The sequence below is a fragment of the Macrobrachium nipponense genome, chromosome 21 (genome assembly GCF_015104395.2).
Source record: "Macrobrachium nipponense isolate FS-2020 chromosome 21, ASM1510439v2, whole genome shotgun sequence".
NCBI classification, from domain to species: domain Eukaryota; kingdom Metazoa; phylum Arthropoda; class Malacostraca; order Decapoda; family Palaemonidae; genus Macrobrachium; species Macrobrachium nipponense.
In genome coordinates, this window is record NC_087212.1 from 14,561,465 (window position 1) to 14,588,350 (window position 26,886).

Below are 26,886 nucleotides of genomic sequence, written 5' to 3' on the forward strand. Positions count from 1 at the left end.
AGGTTATTTTTCAATTTACTAACACTTTTAGTTCGTAAGTTTGTTAACCCTGTCCGCAATTGGTAGCTAATTCAGCCTTTCTTTCAGGCTAGCGGTGTGAGGGAAGTCGCCCTCGCCACTCTGAAAGCGTGGGTAGGCGGCTTTGGAAAGAACGCCGCCAAGGGCCAGCCCTACATACTGGATAGAAAGCTGGCCATCCAGATCTTCCCTGCGGGCAAGTCGACGGGCTACGTCGACCCCTTGTCCGCCGCCCCCGTAATAGCCGCCATCCAGCAAGATCTCCAGCAGTCGTTGGGGCTCGTAGCCGCCCAGGAGCCAGTCCCGGACGTCGCCGGCCTGGACCTGAACCTTGAGCCGATGGCGGTAGTGAGTGAGGATTTGTTGGTTGAGGTAGGTTTGTCGGGCGCCCAAGGTCTTTCCTTGGGCGCTCCTGGATCTTCTCCTGTCCCTTCTTCTTCCGCATCTTTCCAAGGCTTTCCGGGATCTGAGATCCCTAGCCGCACTCCCGCTCTCTCTGTACCTCCTAAGGAGAAGGGAAAGAGAGAACCGAAGACTCTGTCTAAGTCGACTTCTAGAAAGTCGTCTTCGTCTTCTTCGGCTAGGAAGTCATCGACTTCTTACGCCGACGCGGTGAAGGCTAAGCCAAGCTCTTCCCAGTCGAAGAGCTCTAGAGGCAAGGCTTCGAAGGAGAAAGCTCGCGCTACCTCCGAGTCGTTGCCTTCTCCGCCTCCGTTGCCCCTCTCCGGCTATGCCGGCAGGGGTAGCAAGCACCAGTCCTGCGTTCCTTCTCCTGTCTCACCAGGAATGATGGAGCAGGTAGGAGTGATGGTTGGTTCTCAAATCTCAGCTTGGGGAACCCGCTTTGAGCAGATGTTCGCACAATTGTCGAGCACTCTGTCTCAAACTGGACAGACCGTTCAGGAACTCTCGAATAGAGTAAGAGAGACTGAGGATCGGATGACTGGGCTATCCCAGGCTCCTCCCCCAGTATCCCCTGCTTCTAGCACGGGGATCCTCCAACTCCCGTCTTACGACTCTCTGCCAACTTTCTCTATGGAGAATCCATGGAGAGTAGCGGCCTACGCTCCCTTTAAGGACGGGATGATTTCGATCCCGGAGTTTGGCACTCGAAGGATTGAGGACTTCGAGTTCTATCCTCCGGGTCTGTCACAGCCTTTCATCGGGTATGCTAGGCTGACACCAACGGCTCTTACAAGGGAGGACAAGATCTCGAAGGAGTCTGTCCTCTACAGTAGAGACCACGCCCAACGGGAATGGGTTCACTGCCTTGAGGACTGGGAGTGCACTAATACTAAACTCCAAGCCTATAAGAGCCCCTTCACTATTTTCGCCACGGAAGAGGAGGTCTCTCTTCCGTTCGCCACGAAATTGGTGGAGAAGGCTCTTCAGGCAGTCCTCAAGGATGAGCCCCTTCCGCAGTTGAGAGAGTCGGAGTCCACCTCTCCACTCTTTCCCGCCTTCGGAGAGTTATGGGAAAACCTGCCAGCTACTTTCACGCAGGGTAAACTCAAGCCGGACTGCGCTATGGACCAGTTCGGTGAGAAGTTGCCTAGGCTGCCGGACTCCCTAATCCAGGCAGAGTTCGATGCGCGAACTAGGTTTGGCAGGTCCCTTAACTCTATCATAGTCACGGAAATGGCTGCGCTGTCTTATGCGAACGAACCGCTATTCAAGATCTTAGCGAAATCACAATTTCACACGGTTCTGCTAGACGCTTTTGACTTCTTCCAAGCCAGGAAGAACTGTCGGAAGCATGTTCTTCAGGAGTGATATTAGGCACGAGCCTATAGACTCTTGACTGCCAGCATGTGGGGAGCGGACCTCTTCCCAGAGTCAGCAGTGAAACGAAGTTCATCACGAAGCTGCTAGACTCAACCAGAGCCTTAGAGCTAGGTGGGGCATTTCCTCTAAGAGGAAACAGGAATCCGTTCCTACTGCTGGCAAGAAACCGAAGAAGGCTGGTAGGAGGTTCCAGCCATATAAAAAACTCCAGCCTCAGCAGCAGTTTGTGCAGGCGGTCCCAGTCACCCAACAAGGACAACCTGCTACATCTAAACAGACTCAGCCTTTCCTCCTGGTGCCCCAGCAATCCCAGCCTTCGACCTCCTATGCCATCTCGCCTGCCTTTAACCCTGCTTATGAGGCTCAAGGCTACTCTCAACCGAGGGGTAGGGCGAGAGGTTACTTTCGTCACCGTGGCGCAGGAAGGGGCGCAAGGAGTAAACAGTTCAGAGGAGGGCGTGGTGGCCAACCCGCCCATCAACAATGAGGCTCTCCAGGTAGGAGGAGGCTGTTCCTCTTCCGCCCACAGGTGGGGGTTCAGCAGTTGGGCACAGAGCATAGTGTCCAAAGGATTAGGCTGGAGCTGGATCCAAGATCCTCCTCCAATCAAATCATTCCATCAGGTACCGTCAAAGGATTGATAGATTACGCGGAAGAACTCCTTCAGAAAGGAGCTATTGCGAGAGTCAAGCATCTAAAATTTCAAGGTCGCTTATTCAGCGTTCCAAAGAAAGGCTCAACAAAAAGAAGGGTAATCTTAGACTTGTCAAAGCTAAACTCTTTCATTCGCTGCGACAAGTTCAAGATGCTTACCCTCTCGCAAGTAAGGACCTTACTGCCGCGTGGAGCCGTCACATGCTCCTCGATCTACAGACGCATACTATCATATCCCTATAGCCAGGCACTTCCGCCCATTCCTAGGATTCAGGCTAGGAAATCAGACATTCTCATTCAAAGTGATGCCCTTCGGTCTGAATGTAGGCCCCAGGGTATTCACAAAGATAGCAGAAGTGGTTGTACAACAATTGAGAGCTCAGGGAATCATGGTAGCGGCATACCTCGACGATTGGTTAATCTGGGCACCAACAGTCGAGGAATGTCTCAAAGCTACAAAAAGGTAGTTCGCTTTCTGGAACATCTGGGGTTCCAGATAAACAAAACGAAATCCAGACTTGTTCCGGAATCTCGTTTCAGTGGCTGGGAATCCAGTGGGATTTGTCCTCCCACAATCTATCAATCCAGTAGCCAAACGGAAGGAAATAGCAAAATCTGTCAGGCAATTTCTCAAGTGCAAACAAACGTCAAGAAGAAACCAGGAGAGAATCCTAGGGTCTCTTCAGTTGCTTCAGTAACAGATATCCTTCTCAAAGTAAGGTTAAAAGATATAAATCGAATTGGCGGTCAAAAGCAAACTCCAAATATCGAGACAAGTTGTCAGTGATCCCACAGATCCTCCGCAACCAACTACGGCCTTGGTCAAGAGTACAGAACCTAGCCAAGAAAGTACCCCTTCAATATCCCCTCCCAATGTTAACCATTCACACGGACGCATCCTGTCCGGTTGGGGGGGATACTCTCAGTTCAAACAGGTTCAGGGGACTTGGTCAGTTCAATTTCGCCAGCTCCACATAAACGTGTTGGAAGCAATGGCAGTATTTCTTACTCTGAGAGACTTCTTCCCCCGAAAAAGTCTCATCTAAGGCTAGTTTTGGGACAGTGCAGTAGTAGTTCATTGCATCAACAGAGGAGGGTCCAAATCCAAGCATGTGAACCATGTCATGATAGCCATCTTTGCATTAGCAAGCAAACACAGATGGCATCTGTCTGCCACTCACCTGGCAGGAGGAAGTAAATGTGATAGCGGACGCCCTGTCCCGGTCAGTCCCTCTGGAATCAGAGTGGTCTCTGGACGTCGGGTCATTCCAGTGGGTAAGCCGGAGAGTCCCAGGTCTCCAAGTGGACTCTTCGCCTCACAAGCGAACCACAAGCTCCCTTGCTATGTGGCCCCCAACCTGGACCCTCTGGCTTATGCCACGGACGCCCTGTCGTTGGATTGGAATCAATGGAGGAGAATTTATGTTTTTCCTCCAGTGAATCTTCTCCTGAAAGTCCTAGACAAACTAAGGTCTTTCAAAGGGATAGTAGCTCTGATTGCACCGGGGACTGGCCCAAGAGCAAACTGGTATCCACTTCTCTGGAATTGGGTCTCCGACCTCACGGATCCCAATCCCAAACTATCACAATCAGTACAAATGAGGACTGTGTTCGCTTCCTCAGGAACTCTCCAGACCCTAACTTTATGGACTTCATGAAGTTTGCGGCTAATAAAGATGCTAACATTGATCCACAGAATATTCTCTTCCTGGAATCAGATAAGAGGGAGTCAACCATCAGACAATATGACTCAGCTGTTAAGAAATTAGCATCTTTCTTGAGAGAATCGAACACTACAACCATGACAGTTAATTTGGCTATATCCTTTTTCAGATCTTTTATTTGAAAAAGGTTTAGCAGCTAGCACGATTACCACTCACAAGTCGGCTTTGAAGAAAATCTTTCAAGTAGGTTTTCAGATAGATTTAACTGAATCTTATTTCACATCTATCCCTAAAGCCTGTGCTAGACTTAGACCTTCTCAGAGGCCTACTACAGTTTCATGGTTCTTGAATGATGTTCTCAAACTAGCTTCAGATACTGACAACTCATCTTGTACATTCATAATGCTCTGAGGAAGACTCTATTCTTATTAAGCCTAGCCTCAGGAGCAAGAATTTCAGAACTGTCGGCTCTATCCAGAGATGCGGGTCATGTGGAATTCCTCCCATCAGGAGAAGTTTCTACTTGCTCCGGATCGTAGCTTTTTTAGCCAAAAATGAAGATCCTCTTGCAAGGGGGTGGGCTCCTTGGAAGGTTATCCCACTTCCACAGGATCCTTCTCTCTGCCCAGTATCAACCCTTAGAGCCTTTCTATCTCGTACTTCTTCTAGATCCTCGGGTGCTCTCTTCATGAGAGAAAAAGGTGGTACTTTGTCAGTTAAAGGTATTAGACAACAAATCCTTTACTTTATTAAACAAGCCAACCCTGAGTCATTCCCAAAAGCACATGATATCAGGGGAGTAGCCACCTCTATTAACTATTTCCAACATATGAACTTTGAGGATCTTAGGAAGTATACTGGATGGAAATCCCCGACAGTCTTTAAACGGCATTATTTAAAGTCCTTGGAATCTTTAAAGTTTTCAGCAGTAGCAGCGGGAAACATAGTTTCCCCTGATACTGCTTAGTAGTTGTAGTATTGATCCAGGTCTCCTTTCTACCTACCTCAACCAACATGCCTCATCCTATCACCAGGCTACTCATCATCATAGCCTTAGCCGTTGTGTTATAGTGGTCTCCCTTATTTTTTTTTTTTTTTTTTTTTTTTTTTTTTTTTTTTTGTTTTTTTTTTTTTTTTTGCTAGGGACAACCACATTGGTACTGATATGTACTCCAGTGGTCCTACCCTTATTTTTATGCTAGGTTAGGCCACAATATGTTTGTAAAAATTTTCCATTTAGACTTGTGATATCTTCAGTCACAATGTGTTTGTATATATTTGAACTAATTGTTTTATTTATATTAATGATGGATTTGAGTGTACCTACCCTTATTTTTATGCTAGGGTAGGACACATTTATGTATATAATTGTACTTATATGTTCTAAATAAGTAAATTCAACTATTTCTTTGTTTTACATGCATATTATGTCATTGTTACTACCATTTAAGTACTTTAAGTTTACTAACATTCTGTTATTGTTTACCATAGTTAGTTTAAGTACTTATTTTGTATGCTGTATTTGATTTACTTATATTATATCCATCATTTTAACATGTTTTTCATTTTTTCCTTTTCCATCTTGTCTGTTTCTCTGGTACTCTTTCATAGGCCGACACGAGCTGAGCCCAGAAAAGGGATTTTGACGAAGGAAAAATCTATTTCTGGGTGATTGGCTCGTGTCGCCCTATGAAACCCATCCCCCTTTTTATGGTTTGCTTTCCCCCCCTTGCAGGACAAGATGTAATTATATGTTAATTAAGGATGACCGCTAGGGGCGCTGCTGTCCGTGGCGTCTCTAGTAGTAGTAGTAGAGGCTGCATCGCCCGTTGGTATCGGCTCTCTCTTAGGGGGATTCTGATAGGAAGTTCTAATTGGTGTTTGTCTCGTGGTAGTGTTCCACACTCGCCCCTATTTCATACCGACACTTCTTTTTAAGAGTGAGCGAGTCAGTCTTACTGACTTTTTCTTAATTTTGTTTTTTCTCTGGTAATTTTAGGATATTTTACCTAGAAAGATGATATTAAGGATTACTTTCATAGGGCGACACGAGCCAATCACCCAGAAATAGATTTTTCCTTCGTCAAAATCCCTTTTTTAGGCCAGAACGTTGATGCTAGGTGATGTTGCTGATGGTTGGCCATTCAGTTTTTATAAAAGTTTAGTATATCCTGGTTTAGCTTAGAGTGCACTTCACTTTATTACTTTGTATCCCAATAATTTATCTGTATTACAGAACAGAATAGGTTTGTGAGAAACTAAAGAAAGCATTCCAATTGTGAGAAAGAAATATTCCAACATCTTAGGGATTTCTAGGAAATATGTAAATTTTATGATGCTTTTTTTTTGCATTAAAACTTATTGTGAGAGGTATTAATCAGTCAAGTTTTTAACTACAGTGAGAAGGGGAGAGAAGCAATTATAGTCAGAAAAATAGTACCCAAGAATAAATTAGCATAACTAGAAAGGAAGAGTAGCATTTTTTTTATGCTGTGAGAGGATGAAGATTAGTCACAGAATGGAAACAAGGCAAGTGGAAAAACATTTTGTTTTATTGTAGTGTCTTACCGAACAATTATAGAGCCGTGATTTCCACGAGCGGCAGGATACTAAATTCAAATTTAGCGCGTCGGCGTCGCCAACACTGGTGGTGATGACGTCATCCCTCCACTCGCGGCGAGAACCAGGTACAACTGCCCAGGTGAATGCAATTCTTTTCCTGCCGGCGTCCGGTAAACATCGGTGGTCGGTGCGGTTGGATAACTTTGCTTCGCTTTTTTCTTGTGGATTTGATCTTCGGAATTGGTGAAGTACTCTTTTTTGGCGTTGTTGTTATTTTGCTTTTTATTTAGGCGTTGCCATGTCGGATTCTAGTCCGTCGGGAGTTAGGTTTTGCATCTCAGGATGTAAAACTAGATTATCCAAGCTAGAGTATGATTCTCACACTAAATGTGTTAAGTGTAGGGGACAGGTTTGTTCAGCAGATCGAACATGTAACGAGTGTAGTGATTGGACTGATTCTCAATGGAAGTTTTTTAGTTCATACTCGGAGAAATTAGCTAAAGACAGAATTAGAAAAGCAGCGCTTAGGGAAAGTAGACTTAGCTCTGCTTCGTCTTGCGATGCATCTGTTCCTTCTGTTTCTCCTCAAAATTGTTATGTCTATTTTAACTACACCTCCTATTCCTCCTACTAATCCCACTTCTCCGGCTTCGTGTAGTTTCTTCCGACACCATTGCCAGTCTGGAATCGAGGTTAGATCAGAAATTTCGGTACTAGCGAATACGGTTTTGCAACTTGGTAATTCAGTTAAGACGTTTTTGGAGAAAGCAGCCTCAGGTAAGAGTGTAGTTGAGGGTGCGTCTGTGTCCTGACACGTCTCCTAGACAAAGGTCACTGTCCAGCTCCCCCGCACCGGGGAGAAGACATACCGGAAGTCCAAGGGAGTCGATCAGGATTTGCCCACAGACAGGCGCCTCTCTTGTTGAGCCTGTTGCGCCTCAACAGGGCTCGGTTAAGCGTTGGAAAGGTGTTGCGGTCAGACGCCTTTCAAATGATTCAAGCGATTCGTCTCCGGTCGCACGGCGCTCTTGGCGAGATTCGCCCGTTTTCGCGTCCCTTAAAGAGGCGTTCAGGCGCCGATTCTTCGCCTCCTCAGTCAAGCGGTATAAGGAGACCTGAGAGTAGGGTTGCGCCTCGGCGTTAGCGGCTCGTTCGTCGCCTCAATCTGTTGCCTTTTCGGCTCCATCTACTAGTAGAGATTGTGGTTTTAGCGCTGTAGCTAGCAGTTCTAAGGGTGTTTCTTTAGGCGCTTTTTCGTCTGTTACGCCTGATGCGCCTGTTTCGCCTCGAATTTCGGCGGCTCCGAGCGAGGCGCAAGTAGTTTTTCGCCTCCTGCTGAACATTTAGGCTCTTCCAAGCCTACGTTAACTTGTTTTTGATTCGTCTCTCTGGCGCCTTTGCGCAAGCAGTTAGAGATGTAAACCAACTGGATGAATGAGTCCAAGGGTGGTTCGAAACCTTCAGATCCGGTTTGTAGTTCCGTCTACTTCTTCGGCGGTATCGGAGAATGAAGAAGAAGTAGAGGAGGAGGATTCACATCACCTCTCGTGTTATTCACGTCTCCTTAGATTTCTTCTGGTATCTTATCAAGATTATTTGAGAAAGCGGCTCCGCGCTCCCCAACTTCGACTTTTTTGATGAGGAGGAAAAACTTCAGACCCCTCTCCTCCCAAAACTTGTTCTATCTAAAGCGGTTAGACATTCGTTGAAAGAGACGGAGAAATGGATGTCTATGAAAGAGACTTAGGGAAGGCTCTTTTGCTTACCCTCCCTCTAAGTTGCTTCGTAAGAGGTATAGGTTTTATGGTAACTGGGGAACGCTCCTTCTCGGGGAGGGAGTTTCTGCCTCCTCCCAGGGAGACTTCTCCAGTTTTAATCGACTCCTCTAGAAGATCTGCTTTCGCCGCAGCGAAAGTTTCTTTACAGCGCCTGAGTTGGACCACGTTGTAAAGAATCAATTTAAACTTTTGGAAGTCTTTAGCTTCCTTGATTGGACTATTGGCGCTTTAGCGGCCAAGATCGAAGACTGTCCTTTTCTCTTTCCCAGGAGTTAGCGGAGGATTGGATTGGTGTTCTGTCCTGTGCGGACAAATCCATTAGGGATGGATGTGATGAGTTAGCTTCGCTCATCGCCTTTGGTACCCTTAAGAAAAGGCAACTTTGGTGCTCCTTTGCTTCTAAAGGGTTACGTCCCAACAGAAGTCTGCTCTCTTGTTTGCTCCTTTTGTGAAAGATAACCTCTTTCCAGACGATGTAGTGTTGTCAATTTCGTCTGCGCTAGATAAGAAATCTACTTCGGATTTACTGGCACAGTCTACTAAGAGACCCTAAGCTCCTGTGGAGACTGTTCCTTCGGTTTTCTCCTCTGGCCCAAGCGCCTTTTCGAGGGAGAAAACCCAAGCGCTTCTTTCGGCCGAAATCGAATTTGCGACCTCAGTCTAAGGCCTCGGCCAAGGTTAACAAACCTTCCAAATGAAAGCTCGGTTCTTCATGCACCAGTGGGAGCCAGGCTGGCTCTGTTTTGGGAGGAAAGGGCGGGAAAACAGAGCGGAGCAGAAGCCTGGGTAGTGCAAAGTACTCAAGTTCGGCTATCGTATTCCTCTCGTTTCACCTCCCTCGCTCTCACCTGTGCCAATTCCATTCCAGGCATACTCTCCGGGCTCGACAAATTTCTGGCGCTAGACCGCAGAAGTGGAAGCGCTTGTTCTCAAAGAAGCGATAGAACAGATAGAAGGGGATTTTCCTCCAGGCTTTTACAATCGCCTTTTTGTAGTTCCCAAGTCATCAGGGGCTGGAGGCCGGTTTTGGATGTGAGCGCCCTGCCCGAACTTGCATGTCCAGAAAACAAAATTTCATATGGAGACCACTCGGTCGGTTCTGGAGTCCATCAGACAGTGGGGATTGGATGGTCTCTCTGGACATGCAAGACGCTTATTTTCACATTCCGATACATCGCGAATCTCGGAAGTACCTGAGGTTCATGTTCGAAGGCAAGGTGTTTCAGTTTCGGGCGCTTTGCTTCGGACTAGCGACCGCTCCTCAAGTTTCACCAGGGTTCTATCCCCGATAGGAAGCTGGCTACACATATTAGGAGTAAGAATCTCCCTCTATCTGGACGATTGGCTTCTCCGGTCGGAATCAGAGAGTCGGTGCATGAAGGACCTTGGAAACAACTCTGGATCTTGCCAGAAAGTTAGGAATTCTGGTCAACAAACAGAAGTCCCAGTTGGTTCCATCTCAGAGCATCCTTTATTTGGGGGGGGATGATTCTGAATGCTCAAGTTTTTCGGGCTTTTCTGTCCCCCCGAAGAGGGTTCAAGGCTGTCTGGAGACAGTTCAGGAGTTCTTGGACAAAAAGGTAAGTTCTGCCAATCAGTGGATGAGGCTCCTGGGCAAATTGACGTCAGTGGAGAAATTTGTGACGTTGGGAAGACAGCACATGAGACCTCTGCAGTTTTTCCTGAGAGCCTCTTGGTGCAGGAAGACACAACCAGACTCGATTACCTTCCTGTCACAGATCAAATAAAAGAGGACCTAAGGTGGTGGCTCTCTCGAGCAAGGTTGGAAGAAGGGTTAGATTACGACCCATCCTCCCGAACCTACAGTTCTTTTCCGACGCATCGGACACAGGTGGGGAGCCCTACTGGGAAATCAACGGACTTCAGGAGCTTGGTCGGAGAAGGAGAAGAAGTTCCACATAAATGTAAAGGAACTGTTAGCAATTTTCTTAGGGCTCAGACAGTTTCGGAGCTAGTAGAAGGCCAGAGTAGTGGCAGTGCATTCCGACAACTCCACGGCTCTCTCGTACGTGCGGAAACAGGGGGGGACTCAGTCTTTCTCTCTGTACGAAGTAGCCAAGGATCTCCTCCTGTGGTCAAACGAAGCAAAGGTTCAGCTAGTCGAGATTTGTTCCGGAAAGATGAACGTCCTGGCGGACGAGTTAAGTCGTCAACAGCAAGTGTTACCTCTGGAGTGGACTTTGGACAACAAGATTTGTCAGAAACTTTGGCGCCTTTGGGACGACCGTCAATAGACCTGTTCGCGACATCGAGGAACAACCGTCTTCCTCTCTTTTGTTCCCTCCAGCCCAGATCCTCTAGCTTGGTCGGTGGACGCAATGCTGTTGGATTGGTCGGGTCTGGAAGCTATGCATTCCCTCCGTTCGGTCTAATGAGAGGTGCTGAACAAGTTCATGTCGACACAGCAATGTAACGCTAACGTTAATCGCTCCCTTGGGCCCAGGAAAGGAGTGGTTCCCGGACCTTCTCCAGTTGTTAGTAGACTTCCCCAGACTTCTTCCTCCAGAGAAGTGGCTTCTCAAACAACCTCACTTCAAGAGGTTCCACCAAAACTTGTCCGCTCTAGCTCTGACAGGGTTCAGACTGTCCGGAATCTTGTCAGAGCGAAAGGATTTTTCAAGAAGAGCTGCAGAAGCTATCGCTCGTTGTAGGAGAGAGTCTTCTAACAAACTCTATCAAGGGAAGTGGAGAATCTTCAGAGAGTGGTGTAGAAGTGCTAAAAGTCTACTTCTGCGACCTATTTAACAGAAATAGCAGATTTTTCTTCTATTCTTAGGAAACTCTAAGAAACTGGCTCCTTCGACGATCAGAGGATATAGAGCCATGCTCTCTTCGGTTTTTCGACATCGAGGTTTGGATATTTCCTCCAATTCAGATCTGTCGGACCTCATTAGGTCTTTCGAAACCACTAAGCTCCCGCAAGATACAGTGGCTTGGAACTTAGATGTGGTGCTTAAGTTCCTCATGGGGCCACCGTTTGAGCCTTTGAAGTCGGCTTCACTCAGGAACTTGACTAAGAAGGCACTCTTCTTATTGCACTAGCTTCTGCTAAGCGTGTCAGCGAATTTGCACGCTATAGACAAAAGAGTCGGTTTCTCTCAAGGCAATGCTGTATTTTCGGTATCTTTGACCTTTCTAGAACCAATGAGAATCCCTTCTAATCCTTGGCCGAGGAGTTTTGTGGTAAGGAACTTATCTGATTTGGTTGGACATGAGGAGGAAGAAAGGCTCTTATGTCCAGTCAGGGCTATTAAGCAGTATGGTTTGCCACTAAGGGTATCAGAGGACAATCTTCTAAGCTCTTGGACCTCGGTTCAAAATCCCTCTCGTCCTCTTTCTAAGAATGCTATATCGTTCTTTATTAGAGAGCTTATCAGGGAAGCTCACTCGCAGTCCGAGAACGACAATCTTTCCGTTCTGAGAGTTAAAGCTCACGAGGTTAGAGCAGTGGCAACTTCTTTAGCATTCAGAAAGAATTTATCTTTAGCTTCGATTCTTCAGAGCACGTTCTGGAGATCGAATTCGGTTTTTGCGAGTCATTATCTCAAAGAGATAGAAACGGTTTTCGAGAATTGTAAAACGTTAGGTCCGGTGGCGGTTTCTGGCATGGTGTTGGGAGAAACGGCACAGGGGTCGTCACCTCTATGCTAACTTTTCACCTTGAATAGGTTGCGAGTTCAAGGGAAGCGGGTGGGGGTACTGAGTACCTGGATACTCACCAGTCTGTTAGGTCAGATTTTACAATGGTTGGGTATATATGTTTTTAAATCTGGTGTTGGTGACAAATGTTTTGTATGATTGAATTTCTGGTCTTAGCCCAGGGCAAGGGCAATCTTTGTTTGTTACTATCCTCCGTCAGTCAGCCTTGACTCGCTTGAACTACGGAAGGATTCCACTCCTGTAGAGGCTAACTTTGGTCAAATTCCAATTCCTCTACAATAGTAAGAAGAGCACCGACCAGAGGCAGTAACAGTCTGCTGTAGCTCTCTTACAAGGTAAGGTACAACAGACACCTTGAGTGTTTACTGGTATTGCAATAAATGTAACCATTTAAAAATACTAGTGGTCCACTGAATCCCACCTTCCCATAAATGTGTAATCAGCTCTATAATTGTTCGGTAAGACACTACAATAAAAATGAAATTTTCATTATTAAAATGAAGTTTTATTGTATACTTACCGAACAATTATGATTATACCCACCCTCCTCCCCTTAGGTGGTAGCGGACGGGCAGAAAGAATTGGATTCACCTGGGCAGTTGTACCTGTTCTCCCGCGAGTGGAGGGAGATGACGTCATCACCACCAGTGTTGGCGACGCCGACGCGCTAAATTTGAATTTAGTATCCTGCCGCTCGTGGAAATCACGGCTCTATAATTGTTCGGTAAGTATACAATAAAACTTCATTTTAATAATGAAAATTTCATATTTTCTGCAGATCCACAGTTTCAGTACTGTATGACCAAAAATGGAATTGAGGATATAGATTTAGTCACAGAATGAAAGTGAAGAAAAATGGAAAGAAAAAAATGTGTTATGAGAATTTCAGTCCAATTTCCACACACATATAGAAAAAAATTTCAGTAATTTAAACACTATTATTTCAGTTTCTCTATGACCCAGAAAGGAAGATAAGCATTATTTATACTTTATGAGGATGAAGATTTAGTCACAGAATGAAAGATAAGGAAATTGGAGACAATTTTATAACAGTTTTCAGGCATTTCCACGGGTCTTCATAAAAAAATGCCAAATTTACCAATGCTGAAACTTAGTTATGCACTGTGAGGTTAAAAATTTAGTAAGAGAGTGCAATACAAGAATTTTGGTAGAAAAAAACACTACAGAATTTGTTGCCAAAACTTCAATAGGCCCATGTATGGAAGGGAAAACCAAGTTCTTACCGTCATTATTTATGCACTGTTAGAATGAAAATTTAGTCAGAAAATGAAATTAACAAAATTGTGGAAAAAAATTTAATAGAACTAGATTAAAGTTTTTCAAACATGCACATTAAACAATAGGTAGATTAGAATTATCTAGCATTAAATGTAACTGCTAGAATGATTTAGTCACAGATTTAAATATTAGAAAATTGGAGAACAAAAATATTTTACCAGAATTTTTAATCAAATATCCACAGGAAGATCAGTGTTACTTATGGACTGTGAAGATGAGGATGAGATAAAGAAATCCCTTTAAATTTTCAATGGAATATAGTGTATCAGATAAAAAGTTTTAGTACAGTGTGTTAATGAAATGAAGATGCAAATTTATGAAAAGTATCAGAAAGACAGCAGGATTGTTCTCTGTAAATAGGATCAACTGATTTAGCCATATAATTATGATTCTTGTTTACATTGTACCCTCTAGGCTTTGCATCTCTAGACTTGGCTAGCCTTAAAATAGTTTGATAATTTTCTGTATAGCTCAGGAGGTGTGTTTGGTATCATAGGCAGTTCCCTGTTATCTGCAGCCTCGGTTATCGGTGATCCAGTTGTATGGAGATTGCCTAGTGCTGAAATGCACTTATTTCCTGTTATTGCCGAAATGCACCTCTTTCCAGTTATTGGCACTGATACATACATAACAGAGGCGCCAAAATCTGGTTATCAGCAATATTCACTTATCAAGCCGTTGGAACAGAACCCCTGCCGATAACCAGGGACTGCCTTATTGTTATCATCAGATGTTCAAATTGAAGGATAGAATTGTAATGCATTACATCCTTAATACATTGTAGCTTCCTGTTAATGGATTTCTAATTTTGGTAATACTTGACTTACCTTTAGCTATGAAATTTGGTAGCTTAGGCTAGATTTTAATAAGTCTGAAAAATTGTCCATATTGTTCAACATGAATTTTTTTTTGCCATATTTGAGAGGTAGAGTAAAGGTTACCAGGAAGATTGAAAAAAAATTAATAAGATTTTATTTATTGTTTACTTTCAGGGAAACGAGTCATTAGTTGTGAGATGGTCCGTTATAAGTAAAGCACTTAGGAGGGAGATGAAATGTGTTAATGACCTACAAAGAACAATTTTAGAATACAATACCAGATATGCAGAGAAGTGGAATTTCAAAGGACTTCATGAACTTTTAGATGAGGTATGAGATTAGAATTGCATACATTTTTTATAGAATAATACTAATTATGATTTGATGGTTTTGTATAAAAGCTTGTTTTGTTTTGAAAAGATAGTCTTTCTTTTTCTGTTAAAAAGACTTGTGTAAAACAAGCTCATGTGTTTGTTTCCATCAATAATGTTTTGTACTTCTTGCAGATCTATCCCTTCTTTCCCATGGTTTATTGTTTGGCAAAGGGGTTTTTACAACCACATGCCTTGCTGTCATCAACCACAGTTATTGGCGGTGGGCCTCGCCTTTTACTAAAAAGTCCACATGCAAGGCAACAGTTTCCATAGCTATTGGCAGTGGGCCTAGCCTTTTACTAATAAGTAAGACTGCAAGACAGCAACTATCCTTTTAGTCACCTTTAATGACATGCAGGACCTACGGTGGTACTATTATTACACCCCTACCACATGGTCTTCTTGCTGCTCTACCTCCTACAGCACAAATACCATACTTCTGATAAAACATGTAATCAACTAACCATCATAAAGACTTGATTAAATGTATTCTGTTTGAGAAAGTGAAAAATTGACAAAATTGCTATGTCAAATTCATGATCCAGATTTTTATTCATGATTAATTCAGATGCTATTCAAAATCTGATAGGTAAATGTTTTAATGTTTGAATTTTAGAACTTATTTTTCCCATGAATATTGTTTCTTAACTAATATGATCTGCCAAATTTTTAAATAATGTGTGAACACAAAATTAGTAACATTTATTGAAAGTTATTAATGATAAATTCCTCAAATTAGCCCAAACAATTTTGTCAATATCACAGTATTCTTGCATTGATTGTAAGATATCATTTTGAAAAACAACTGTCCCAATGACAACCTGTCATTTTTTTTTACCTAACCTTTTTGTTGTTTAGTGTGTTTGCTTTTTTTTTAAAAGAAACTGTACTTTAGGTATTTGAGAGAGAGAGAGAGAGAGAGAGAGAGAGAGAAGAGAGAGAGAGAGAGAGAGAGAGAGAGAGAAAGTACAATAGCAATTAGTCTGCAAAAATTACTGAGAAGAACTGTGAACTACCCAGACTTTTTATTTTAATATTTATAGGCTTAATTTTGTTTTGTAGTGGATTCTTAAGTTGAGTATAATAACCTCACCTGAAAACTTTTCCTGATTAACAGTTGACTTGTGAAATATTTATTTACATTAATGTGGAAAGATGCATTTATCATTGTAACATCTGTTGTTCCTAATATCATTTCTCTTTTTCAGGAATTTGAAGATGAAGAACGGGCTTACTTTTTCCATCACACTTTACCAGCAATAGCTCTTTTAGCATTGGATCTACCCAATCTTGTTACGCAGCCTCCTCCCCTGCTTACCCGTCATTCTACACATTCTATTACGCTTTCTCAGATTCAGGTCAGTTACGTATATCCTAGAGCGCCTCAGTGGTGTGATCGGTATGGTCTTGAACTGCCACCTTGGTGGCCGCAAGTTCGATACTCGGGCATTCCATTAAGGTGTTAGAGAAGTGTATTTCTGGTGATAGAAGTTCACTCTCGATGTGGTTCGGAAATCATGTAAAGCCGTTGTCCTGTTGCTGAATAACTGCTGGTTCCATGGAATGTAAAAACACCATACAAACAAACAAACTCATATCCTAGGAAATGGGAAAGGATGGTTTTTGTGTTGTTTAGAAGTTATGTACTATCTTCCTTTTTTGCCTCTTATTTTATACGTAGTATGTATGGAAATTATTTTAGTTACAGGAATTAGATTCCTGCAATTTTGTTTGGAGTACCAGGGTTATGCGCAAGAAATTTGCCAGGATTAATTGGTGTAGTTGTGAGATCACTGCCTTTAAGAAGAGTATCATGAAAAAGTACATATTTTACCAAATGCATGCAATATTAGCCCAACTTATGGTAAATAAGTAATAATAAATCAATAAATTTATACAGCAATTCCATTAATAATTGTAATTTTTTATGTCATAAACCAGAATTCTGTATACTTCATAGTACTTCCTTTGTGAATTCTTAGTATGTGTCAGATATAAAAATTAGTGCAGTTGGTGGACAAATATGATAAAAAGTTGACTTATGAAGGGTACTCTGTATCTGAGACTATTCAACAAAGATGTAAATAGTTATTTTAGATACTCATCATTGAAAGCCATATAATTACAGTACTTAAAACTGAGGTTTTTGCTTCCTGGAATCCAGTACAGTTACTTGTAGTAAATAGCTTAGATACCATTAGCTATCAGGTGTTTTAAAGTTTTATCAAGACAATATAACCTTGTAATGAATATTGAAAAAAAACCCCACAAAATCACTGTGTATAATGTGTTTACTTCTTAGTATTTACATTTAATTTTACTCCACACTCTAGTACTTTCAGGCCCTATCTGTGGCCCATTTTCAAGAGATGTGTAGGTTGTCAGCCTGGGTCAAGGCCCAGCAGACTTCTGGAACTTCTTCTTGTTGAGCTGTCATTTATGTGATGGCTGTTCTGGTTTCCTTGAGAGTTGTTAATCCCTTCTTGTTGCTCTGATATCCTGAGCTAATGGTCAAGGATACATCAAGCATCAGTTGCAAGAGCTTAGGGAGAAGAAAGATGCTGCATTTGCTGGTGTAAGGAGTACACAAAACACACTTCAAGAGACCATAAGGGGTGAGTGGTACAAACAAGTTGTTGGGCAGGTCAACAGTAGAGTAAACTTTGATACAAATCATAACATGGTCAATATTAGAAATAAGTTTGAGAGTTTATTCAGTAATTCGGTTTGGATAAAATTTAGTAATATGGATATTATAAAGAATATCTCAAGTAGATTATTGATAACGGATGAAACAGCAGCACTAGGGCTAGGATTAAATTTCTGTGTAGGGACTACAAACAATATCTACATAGAATTCAACAGCAAGATTAACTACCTTAATGTGGAACATCACAATGATTTAGCTCCTTTTCTCAGAGGAGTGATGATAAGGAATAATGAAAGCAAACTTGGAGATATCTTGCCAAGGAGATTTAGTATCGCTCTGAAGGGATTAAAAAGATACAAAGATATTAGAATTATGAAAGCTGACAAAGGGGGTAGCATTGTTATCATGAATAGTTCAAAATATAGGGTTAAAATGTACAGGCTACTAGATGGTGAAACTACTTATGCTAAAATAGGGAATCCTCCAACAATCCAAATGCTTGTGAATACCTTTAATCAAAAGGTGAAAAAAATAATCAGTAGACTACATAATGGGAAGGACATGCTATGCAGTAAATTATTGTCAAGTAAATTACCTGAACTTGCATATATACACTGCACGTCAAAATAATTGTCGCGTTTCAAAACGCGACAGTTTTTTTGCCGCGAATAAGGCGACCCCCATATCTATGGGGAAAAAATCGGCTGGGAGAAACTGACTAATTGGCAACACAACTGAGTCATTTGTCTCACTCACAGCGTGGGAAAAAGTAACCAAAAGTTATCGGTCAGTGTTCTTAAGTGATTTATGAACAGTAGACATCGATCGTGACCTGCCTGATTTTTTGGATCACGCTTCCAGAATTTTCTTGTGAAAGTGTGTGTGTACGTTAGTGTACTATGTCTACAGGGTATACCTCATTTGAAAATCGTGTACGAGTTGTGCAGTTACACAGTGAAGGTTATAAAACTGGCGAAATTAGTAAGAAAATTGGTGTAAACCAGCGAACTGTGCAGCGCATTTTGAAAAAATACGACGACAATGGAGACCAGGAAGTACCTCGTGCTTCTACAAGTTCTGGGAGGCCACGTATCATTAGTAACAGGGGTTTAAGAGTGCTGGGCAGGGATATTGAAGTCAATCCGACCCTTACTGCCAGAGAACTTAAGGTTGCAAATCCAGATATAGTGGCAGGAGCTTCTGTTAGGACCATACAGTGGCGCTTGAGCAAGGACTTGAAATATTCAAAAGTGAAGGCGCGTAAGAAGCCGCTGATAACCACTAAACAAAAGAAGACTCGACTAAATTTTGCACATTCTTACAAAGACTGGGCTCTGGCAAAATGGCGTCAAGTGCTATGGAGTGACGAAGCAAGTTTTTTGTTTCGGACAATAAGGGAAAGTGTGTGGTGGCGAAAGTCGACATCAGACCCGCTGGACCCCAAGTACCTTGCCACCTGTGTGAAATTCCCAGTCTTATGTATGGTATGGGGTTGTTTTGGTTATGGTGGTAAAGGTAATTTGTTAATATTACCTCGTAACAATACTGTTAATAAGGACTCGTATTACACACTGTTGAACGAGAATTTGGAGGAATCTTTTGAGCTCAGTAAAACAAGTATTTTTCAGCAGGACGGAGCGCCTTCGCATACTGCGAAACAAAATTTGTTCCGACACGGCATACAAACCTTCGGTCCTTTTACAATAGGAAGGTACTAGCGGCAGCTGGATAGGTCGTAAGCTTTCGAACAAGGGGTTCGGTAGTTAACTGCTTGTCCGACAGGCGCGCAGCGCGCGACGGGAGGTAAACAAATCACTTTTGCTTTCGGCCTGCTGGCGTGTGGACGTGTATCATCGCTCTCTGCCCGACTTCATCGTCGTTTGCTTTCGCATGATTGTGTTTTTCTTTTTAATAATTATCTAGTGAAACTGAATTGTAAGTACAATCATTTCATGAATTCTTTGTGAATTAAGGATCTTGGTGTCACCACGCCTCCGATTACCCGAGTGCCGGGACTGAAGGGCGTAAGTGCGGGAATTCATTTTCCCAGAAATGATCCCTCGTATTGTGTATGCTCGGTGCCGAGGGCGGGAGCACTCGCTCCGAGTGTAAATTGAGTTGGAAATGTGTAGATGAAAATCGTAAGTAAGTGCTCTTTTTCATTTATATTTTTTGACCTATATGCCCGTTGCCGAACGAATGCGCTCGGCACGGAAACTTATTTAGTATGGAAGTGGAATCGCAAGTACAGTATTCTTTTTCATTCATATATTATTTTGATTGTAGCAATACTCATTTTGGATCAGTTTCCGAGCTACACCCGGAAATTGATCCTTCCCCCTTTTTATTTTGAATGAAGTGAAATCGCAAGTGCAGTTCTTTTTCATTTCATTTTTTATTGAGATTGCATTGTTTACTGGGATCAATGTTTCTGCTATTCCCGGGAATTGATCCTTCCCACCCCTTTTTATTGTATGAAGTGAAATCGCAAGCGCAGTAGTCTTTTCATTTTCAATATATTTTTTGATTGCATCAATATTATTTGATTCAAGTTCCGCTCAGTCAGGGAATTGATCCTTATGCCCTTGCATTCGGGCCGATGGCACGATTGCTCTCGGGCTCTTATATTGTTGTTGGGTACATGGGTACTGTGCGGGGGTGGGGGAACGAGAAACCCCCCCCCGCTCAGCTCCCACATGGCCCCTTCCCTTCCCCTTGGGGGGGGGGAGGTTATCGGCGTTCTTCTCCTCGCCCGATCCGTCGAGCGCGGGGGAGGGCGCTCGGTGCCCGATGTACAATTGTATTAGGGGTCTTCCACTCGTTCGGAGAGGGCTCACCCCCCCGCGCGAGGGGACTTCCCCCCCACTAATCGCTACTACTGTTATTATTTTCCGCAGGTGCTACTGCCACGAGGGTGGACCTTGGTGAGGTATGGGCGTCCTTCCATTTGCAGGGCGTGCTAGTGTCCAGGGGCTGCGGTTCTATGTCCTGGGCCTACTGCGGTCACCCATGGAGTGGTGACCACGCAACCAGGTGACGACGTCCTCCTCACCTGGTGTACTCGCCTCACGTGGTAACAGTCTTGCCTACAGCCCTGTTTGAAAGTGCCGTTCGCCGTACCGAGAGGGGGGCGTGCCGCCGCCCGCTCTGGGTTGCGCGCTGCAGCGACCACACTTCCGCTGCCCTAGAGCTCGCCCCTGGACCTGCCGCCAGTACCAGGATGTTGCTGATGCTGCTCCACTTCCTGTGTTTCCGGTGCTGCCTGCGTACCTGCCGATTCTGGGCTGACTGTCCATGCAGTTGCTGCGCTGGCTGTCCCTGTCGTTGCTGAGCTGGCTGTTACCCCCCTGCCGTTGCTGCGCTGCTGTGGCTCCCGACGATGCTGTGCTGGCTGTGCCTGCTGTTCCTGAGATGCCCATACCTGCTGATGTCGTCCCTGTTCGTGGTGGTACTCACCCCAGACTTTGGTCTGTCTGTACAGGTGCGTCGGGCCCTGTGGCTTCGGCTACAGCAGCCCCGGCTCCGCCCTGGATAGCAGATCTTACGTCTGTCCTGAGGAAGCTGACGAAGAAGAGGAGGAAGGTGTCGTCGTCGTCGTCTTCATCTTCTTCATCGTCGTCGGCTGCCGCCTCTCCCCTTCGACTTCTAAGGCTTCACAGCCGAGAAGAAGAAGGTTGCCTCCTCCCTCTCTAAGAAGTCTCCCTCGGGAGCTTCTCGGGACCCGTCTCACCTCGGTGGGACGGGAGGGTTCCTTCCGCTGGTCCCTCCTGCTCCTTCGGGAGCGGGGCCCGTCTCTTCTTCCGCAAGGAAGACGACTACGGGGACCAGAGGGGGTACCGGCTAACACCGGTACTTCCTCGCCTGGTGTCAGTGGTTCTGCCACTGCATCAGGGTCCGTCTCGGCCTCGTCGTTCGCGGGAGGTACCGAGTGTACGGTCGCCTACAGCGACCGTGCAGCCAGGAACCAGACCTCTGAGTCCGCTCAGCGTCAGGTTCACGGCACGGGGCGGACAAGATGGTGACAGCGCTTCATGCGACTCTCACCAGACCAGCTCTCACTCTCGCGGCGAACAGCTGGCTACCCGGGGACGTGACGGTCCACGACCGACCACGGGCTGAGGCTGGGAAGAGGTCCTCCCGTTCGCCGGTGCCAGCCACGGCTGGAACCAGCGACGTGACGTGCCGTGAGGACAAGCACCGGTCTCACTGTGACAGTGGAGCCTGCAGGTCGCCTGACCGTCGCTCTCAACAGAAAGCGACCGGGTACGGCAACCAGCACCAGCTCTTCTGATACTCGAGGATCGGGGCCGCTGTGCTCAGTCCAGCCGTCTCCACAGGAGGACGGTTCGACCAGGCCTGGCAGCTCGATCGCCACCGCGGGTTGACGATCGCCTGCAGCCCTCAAAGCCTGCTGGTGCTGCCAGCGAGCAATGAGGGAGCGTCAGGTCTGTACTCTCCCGTACCTTCAACCTCCTCGGGTTACACCGGAGGAGCGAGGTATTGAGGAGTGATCGTGAGGGGTGCGCCCCTCATGATCCCACCACAACGCCCTACGTGCCAGGCACGGTTCTGGGACCGGCCAGGACGTATGCGCAAGTGGATGGGGAAGACCGAGAGGGCTGTCGCTGTTCCCCCTTCTTAGGAGGAAGGTTCTTGGAAATGCTCTTGTTCGAAGGGCTTAACGGTCCCACTCTGCAAGATGCTGTGACTTCCGAGATCCAGAGGGACTTTGTCGAGGTTACGGCGCTGATTCGTCAGCACAATGATCTCGGGGAAGGATCACCGCTCCCACCAGCAGAGCCACGTCTCGGCTCGAGTCGTTTTGGGGCCGAGAGGGAACCCAAAATCGACGGTGGTCTGCCTTTTGCGATCGGAGCTTGCCGACTGGGTTGAACCAGGTAGTCTCTCGTCTCGGACAAGAAAGGCTCTCTCAGTTCTGGACGGTCGAACAAGCTACTTCACCTCCTCTACTGCGACAGAGGCGTTTCTACGTGTCTTCGGACACCGTATTTAAATACCCCTTCGGTCCTCCTGAGGTTTCGACCTCGACGAGGACTGGAATGAGTCGGAGCGGTATCGGCTCTCTCCGTCAGGTGTCGATTAGCCCCACCCAGATGACGTTCACAGTGGAAGGACGGCGTTCCCCCTCACCTGCTGCCGGAAGTGGGGGGTTGCTTGGCCAGCCATTGGGCAACTTGGCAGCGCCACGGCGCCGAGACCTGGATTGTAGATGTCCTTCGGGAGGGAGATCTATTAACCTTCGAATCTCGGTCACCCCTCACCTCCAACCCGGTCCAACAGCAGGCGTACGTTCCAGGGGCATCGAAGGACGTAGCATTGAGACAGGAGATCAAGACCATGCTGAGCAAGAGAGCTGTAGAAATCGGCACGGATCAGTCACCGGGCTTTTACAGCCGACTCTTCCTGGTGGAAAAGTCTACGAGAGGCTGGCGCCCGGTGATAGATCTCTCTCCCCTGAACCGGTTGGTTCGCCAGGACCCGGTTCACGATGGAGACGGCACGCGCAGTGCTCGACTCTATCAGGGAGAACGATTACATGCTTTCAGTGGGACTTGAAGGATGCGTATTTACAAATACCCATTCATCAGTCCTCCAGAAAAGTACCTCCGCTTCATCCTCGACGGGACGGTGTACCAGCTCAGGCCACGTTGCTTCGGTCTCTCAACCGCCCCACAAGGTGTTCACGCGAGTGTTCACTGGTGTCTGCTTGGGCCCATTCGCACGGGATACGTCTGATGGGGTATCTCGACGATTGGTTAGTCCTGGCGAGCTACCGCTCGCAGTTGCTACAGGACAGGGATCGACTGCTCGAGTTCTGTCGCAATCTGGGTGGGGATCGTTCTGAACTTCGCAAAAGTCCGATCTCGAGCACAAGCAGAGGATGAAGTACCTGGGTATGCGGATCGACACGGTAGCAGGGCGAGTCGTTCCCCGCAGACTCGGATTAGCAGATTCAGGGAGGCAGCCAACCAGTTCCTGTCTCGGCAGGAACAGGTTAGCTCAGCGATGGCAAGTCGTGATCGGACACCTGTCGTCACTCGGGAAGCCAGTCCCTAACGGGCGTCTCACCTGCGGTCTCTTCAGGAGACTGAAGGAGAGTTGGTCACAGGCGACGGATCCCCCAAGCTTTCCATTGTCACGGGACACAGGAGGTGAGGCAGGACCTAGCCGGGTTGACTGGACGACAGGAACCCCTTAAGAGGAGTGCCTCTGCGCACTCTCCCCCCGGGACATGCAGCTGCTCTCAGACGCATCGACCGAGGGATGGGGCGCACACCTGGAAGAGTTGCGGACTTCAGGAGTGTGGTACGAGAACGACAAGCACCTTCACATCAATGTACTGAAACTCAAGGCAGCGTTCCTCGCTCTCCAAGAGTTCCAGGACCGCTTGATGGGACACTCAGTGGTGTTGATGTACGTCAACACCACGGTGGTGGCTTACGTCAACAAACAGGGGGGGCCTAGTGTCTCTCCCGTTGTATCAGTTGACTCGGCAGGTGCACGAGTGGGCCGAGGCGCACTCAATAGAGCTGTCGGCACGCTACATTCCAGGGAAGGAATGTAGGTGTAGCAGACACGCTCAGCCGTCGGGATCAGGTGATAGGGACCGAATGGTCTCTACACCAGGACGTGGCGGAAAGGCTCTTCGACCTGTGGCGGCGACCAGTCGAGGATCTGTTCGCCATCCGGCACAACAGGAAGCTCCAGGTGTTCTTCCGCCGTGCCGGATCCATGGGCAGCTGCAGAGGACGCTCTTCAACACCCGTGGGAACCGACCTCTTCGCCTATGCCTTTCCCCCGTTCAGACCTGATTCGCAAGGTGATCAGTCGAGCACTGGTCATCCCGAATCTCAGGATGATCCTGATGGCTCCCAAATGGCCACCAGGCCATTTGGTATCCGGACCTGCTGGCTCTTCTCGCAAGAGAACCGAGGGAAATTCCCCATTGGCACAACCTTCTCGCCCAGCCACACGTCGAGCGGTACCACCGAGCAAGTCCAGTCCCTACGTCTTCACGCTGGCTGTTATCCACCATCTCTTGCGAACGAGAAGCTTTTTTCGTAGCGCAGCAACAGAGATGGCTGAAACGTCCGTCAGTCCTCTGCAGCTGTGTACCAGGGGAAGTCGGCCGTCTTCTGTGGTTGGTGTCGTAGACGGGGCCTATCTCCTCTCAGAGCCACTCTTCAGCAGGTAGCGGTTTTCCTCGTTTTTCTTCGCCGAGGAAGCTCCTCTAAGTTCCCACAGTCAAAGGATACAGAGCCGCCTTGACGCTCGTCCTGAAAACTGACGGGATTGGACATCTCGAACTCGTTCGAGATCTCCTTGCTTAAGAGCAGCCTCCAAGGTCTTGCCAACCCAGGGAACTCACAAGACCCTCTTCTTGCTGGACCTGGCATCGGCGAAGAGAGTACGGGAACTTTTCATGCAGATAATGGATGTGGATGAGATGCTGCTTTGTCCTGGGAGGACGCTACGGCGCTATCTGAAGAGAACTCGACACCTCGGGCCTGAGTGTCGACGCCTCTTCGTTAGCAACGGGGTCACCAAGAAAGAAGTATCAAGAACACTCTTTCGTCCTGGCTGCGTGAGGTCTTCAGGAGGGCGTATGAGGCTGATGGTAGTGACGACATCCGTACGTCCCGTCCGAGAGCTCACGAAGTCAGAAGTATTGGCCCTCGTTGGCGTTTCGTAAGAAACTTCTCCGTGGCGCAGGTATGGAAGGCAGGGTCTGGTACAACCAGACTACCGCACTTCCTTATACCTCTTGGATATTGCCCATAGGTCCTTGGATCGGTTTCCTTAGACCCGTGGTGGCTGCTCAACACGTCGTCTAGCTAACCCCAGACCCTAGCAGGCTGACAGCATCGAGTCCTGGTGTGACTGTATGAATAGATAGTGAATGAGAAAGTGACTGGCTTCTCTTCTATCTTTTCTACCCCTCTACCTGTGGGTAGAGGGATACGGTCATTTACCCTGCTGGATAAGGACGAGATGCCGGTGAGCTATATGACAGTAGCCCCATCCTATCCCTTTCACTAGGGATAGGAGCAGAATATCCACCACTTCCTTCTACAAGGGGGGAAGTGGATGCCTACAAGAGTCAAAACCATGACTTTATCTTTGCTCCTGTACAGGAACAAGTTCTTACATTGCTGGTACGAAGAGATACGCTTGCCTCTCTTAGTACTCGGTTCCAGAGGTCTGACCATTGATCCTGCGGTGCACACCCGATCACTCGGACAGAGGCTTGGATCCCTCCCTCGCTCTTACGACCAGGGAGGCTTCCAAGGTTGGGCGAACACCAGTCTGTTCACAAAAGACTCAGATTCCACCCACCAAGAAGTGAGTCTTCCTATTGTAAAAGGACCGAAGGTTTGTATGCCGTGTCGGAACAAATGACAATTTGTCCAAAATTGCATTTTTCCTAACTATACAAACCTGAGGTCCTTTTACACATAGCCCCACCTCATGCCACCCCTCACTCCTGCAGTTTTTGCTTGGGCCAAAAGCAAAGTGATTTGTTTACCTCCCAGTCGCGCGCGCGCGGCCTGTCGGTACAGCAAGAGTAACTACCGAACCCCTTGTTCGAAAGCTTACGACCTATCCAGCTGCCGCTAGTACCTTCCTATTGTAAAAGGACCTCAGGTTTGTATAGTTAGGAAAAATGCAATTTTGGACAAATTGTCATATTAATTGGTTCAAGGACTGTGGAATTGATTTTATACAAGACTGGCCAGGTAATTCCCCAGATATTTCGCCTATTGAAAATCTTTGGGCGATTATGAAAAGAAAATACAGGACGTTGGACAAACGACAACAACTGAAAAGTTAGAGACGAGTTGAAACGTATCTGGGACAACTTGACGAGACGCTCCTGCAAAAACTTGCAGATTCTGTCCCCAATAGGCTTAAAGAAGTTCGGAAACGTCGGGGAATGGCTATTAAATATTAGGCTAGGAGTTGGTGAGTGTTAACCTATTTTTTTTTCTTTTTTATTACTAACCATTGATTTTTAATTAATATTTTCTTTTACGCAACATGTTTTTTTCTTACGAAATCGCTACCACGACAGTTTTTTTGACGGGTACTGTATATATGGCAGCCCCAAAATACACAAGGAGGGCTGCCCACTACGCCCTGCTGTTTCTAGTAGGAATCTCCTAACAAAAATTTAGCTGTGTGGTTAGCTGGAGAACTAGGAATATACTTATGTATATTTTCAGAATCACATATTAAACATTCAGTAGATTTCATAGACAAAGTTAAGAAAAAGAATGTAAAGGGACACATGGTTAGTTTTGATGTAGTAGCATCATTCACCAATGTCCCCTTAGATAAAGTATTAGAATTTCTTCAGACTAAACATAATGAGGGTATTTTCAATCCAAACGTAGAAATAGGTGTCTTCCTTGAGTTGATTAAATTATGTGTCAGTGATACTTATTTTGCGTTTGAGGGACAAGTTTACAAACAGAATATGGCGTAGCTATGGGGTCATCATTATCACCTATACTTGCTAACATCTGTATGGATTATTTCGAAACCAATCTAGTTCCTAGTATTAATGTCCCTAACTTAAAA

At 46.0% G+C, this 26,886-nt stretch overlaps 1 protein-coding gene across 1 annotated transcript in view; it reads left to right on the plus strand.

The window, feature by feature from the left end:
* The window catches only part of LOC135197670 (uncharacterized), a 132,731-nt gene that overhangs the window by 66,529 nt on the left and 39,316 nt on the right, over nt 1–26,886 (plus strand). Inside the window, exons 11-12 of the mRNA XM_064224683.1 lie at nt 14,434–14,589; nt 15,842–15,991. Coding sequence (XP_064080753.1) covers nt 14,434–14,589; nt 15,842–15,991 — 306 coding nt within the window. The remainder of the gene's footprint in view (nt 1–14,433; nt 14,590–15,841; nt 15,992–26,886) is intronic.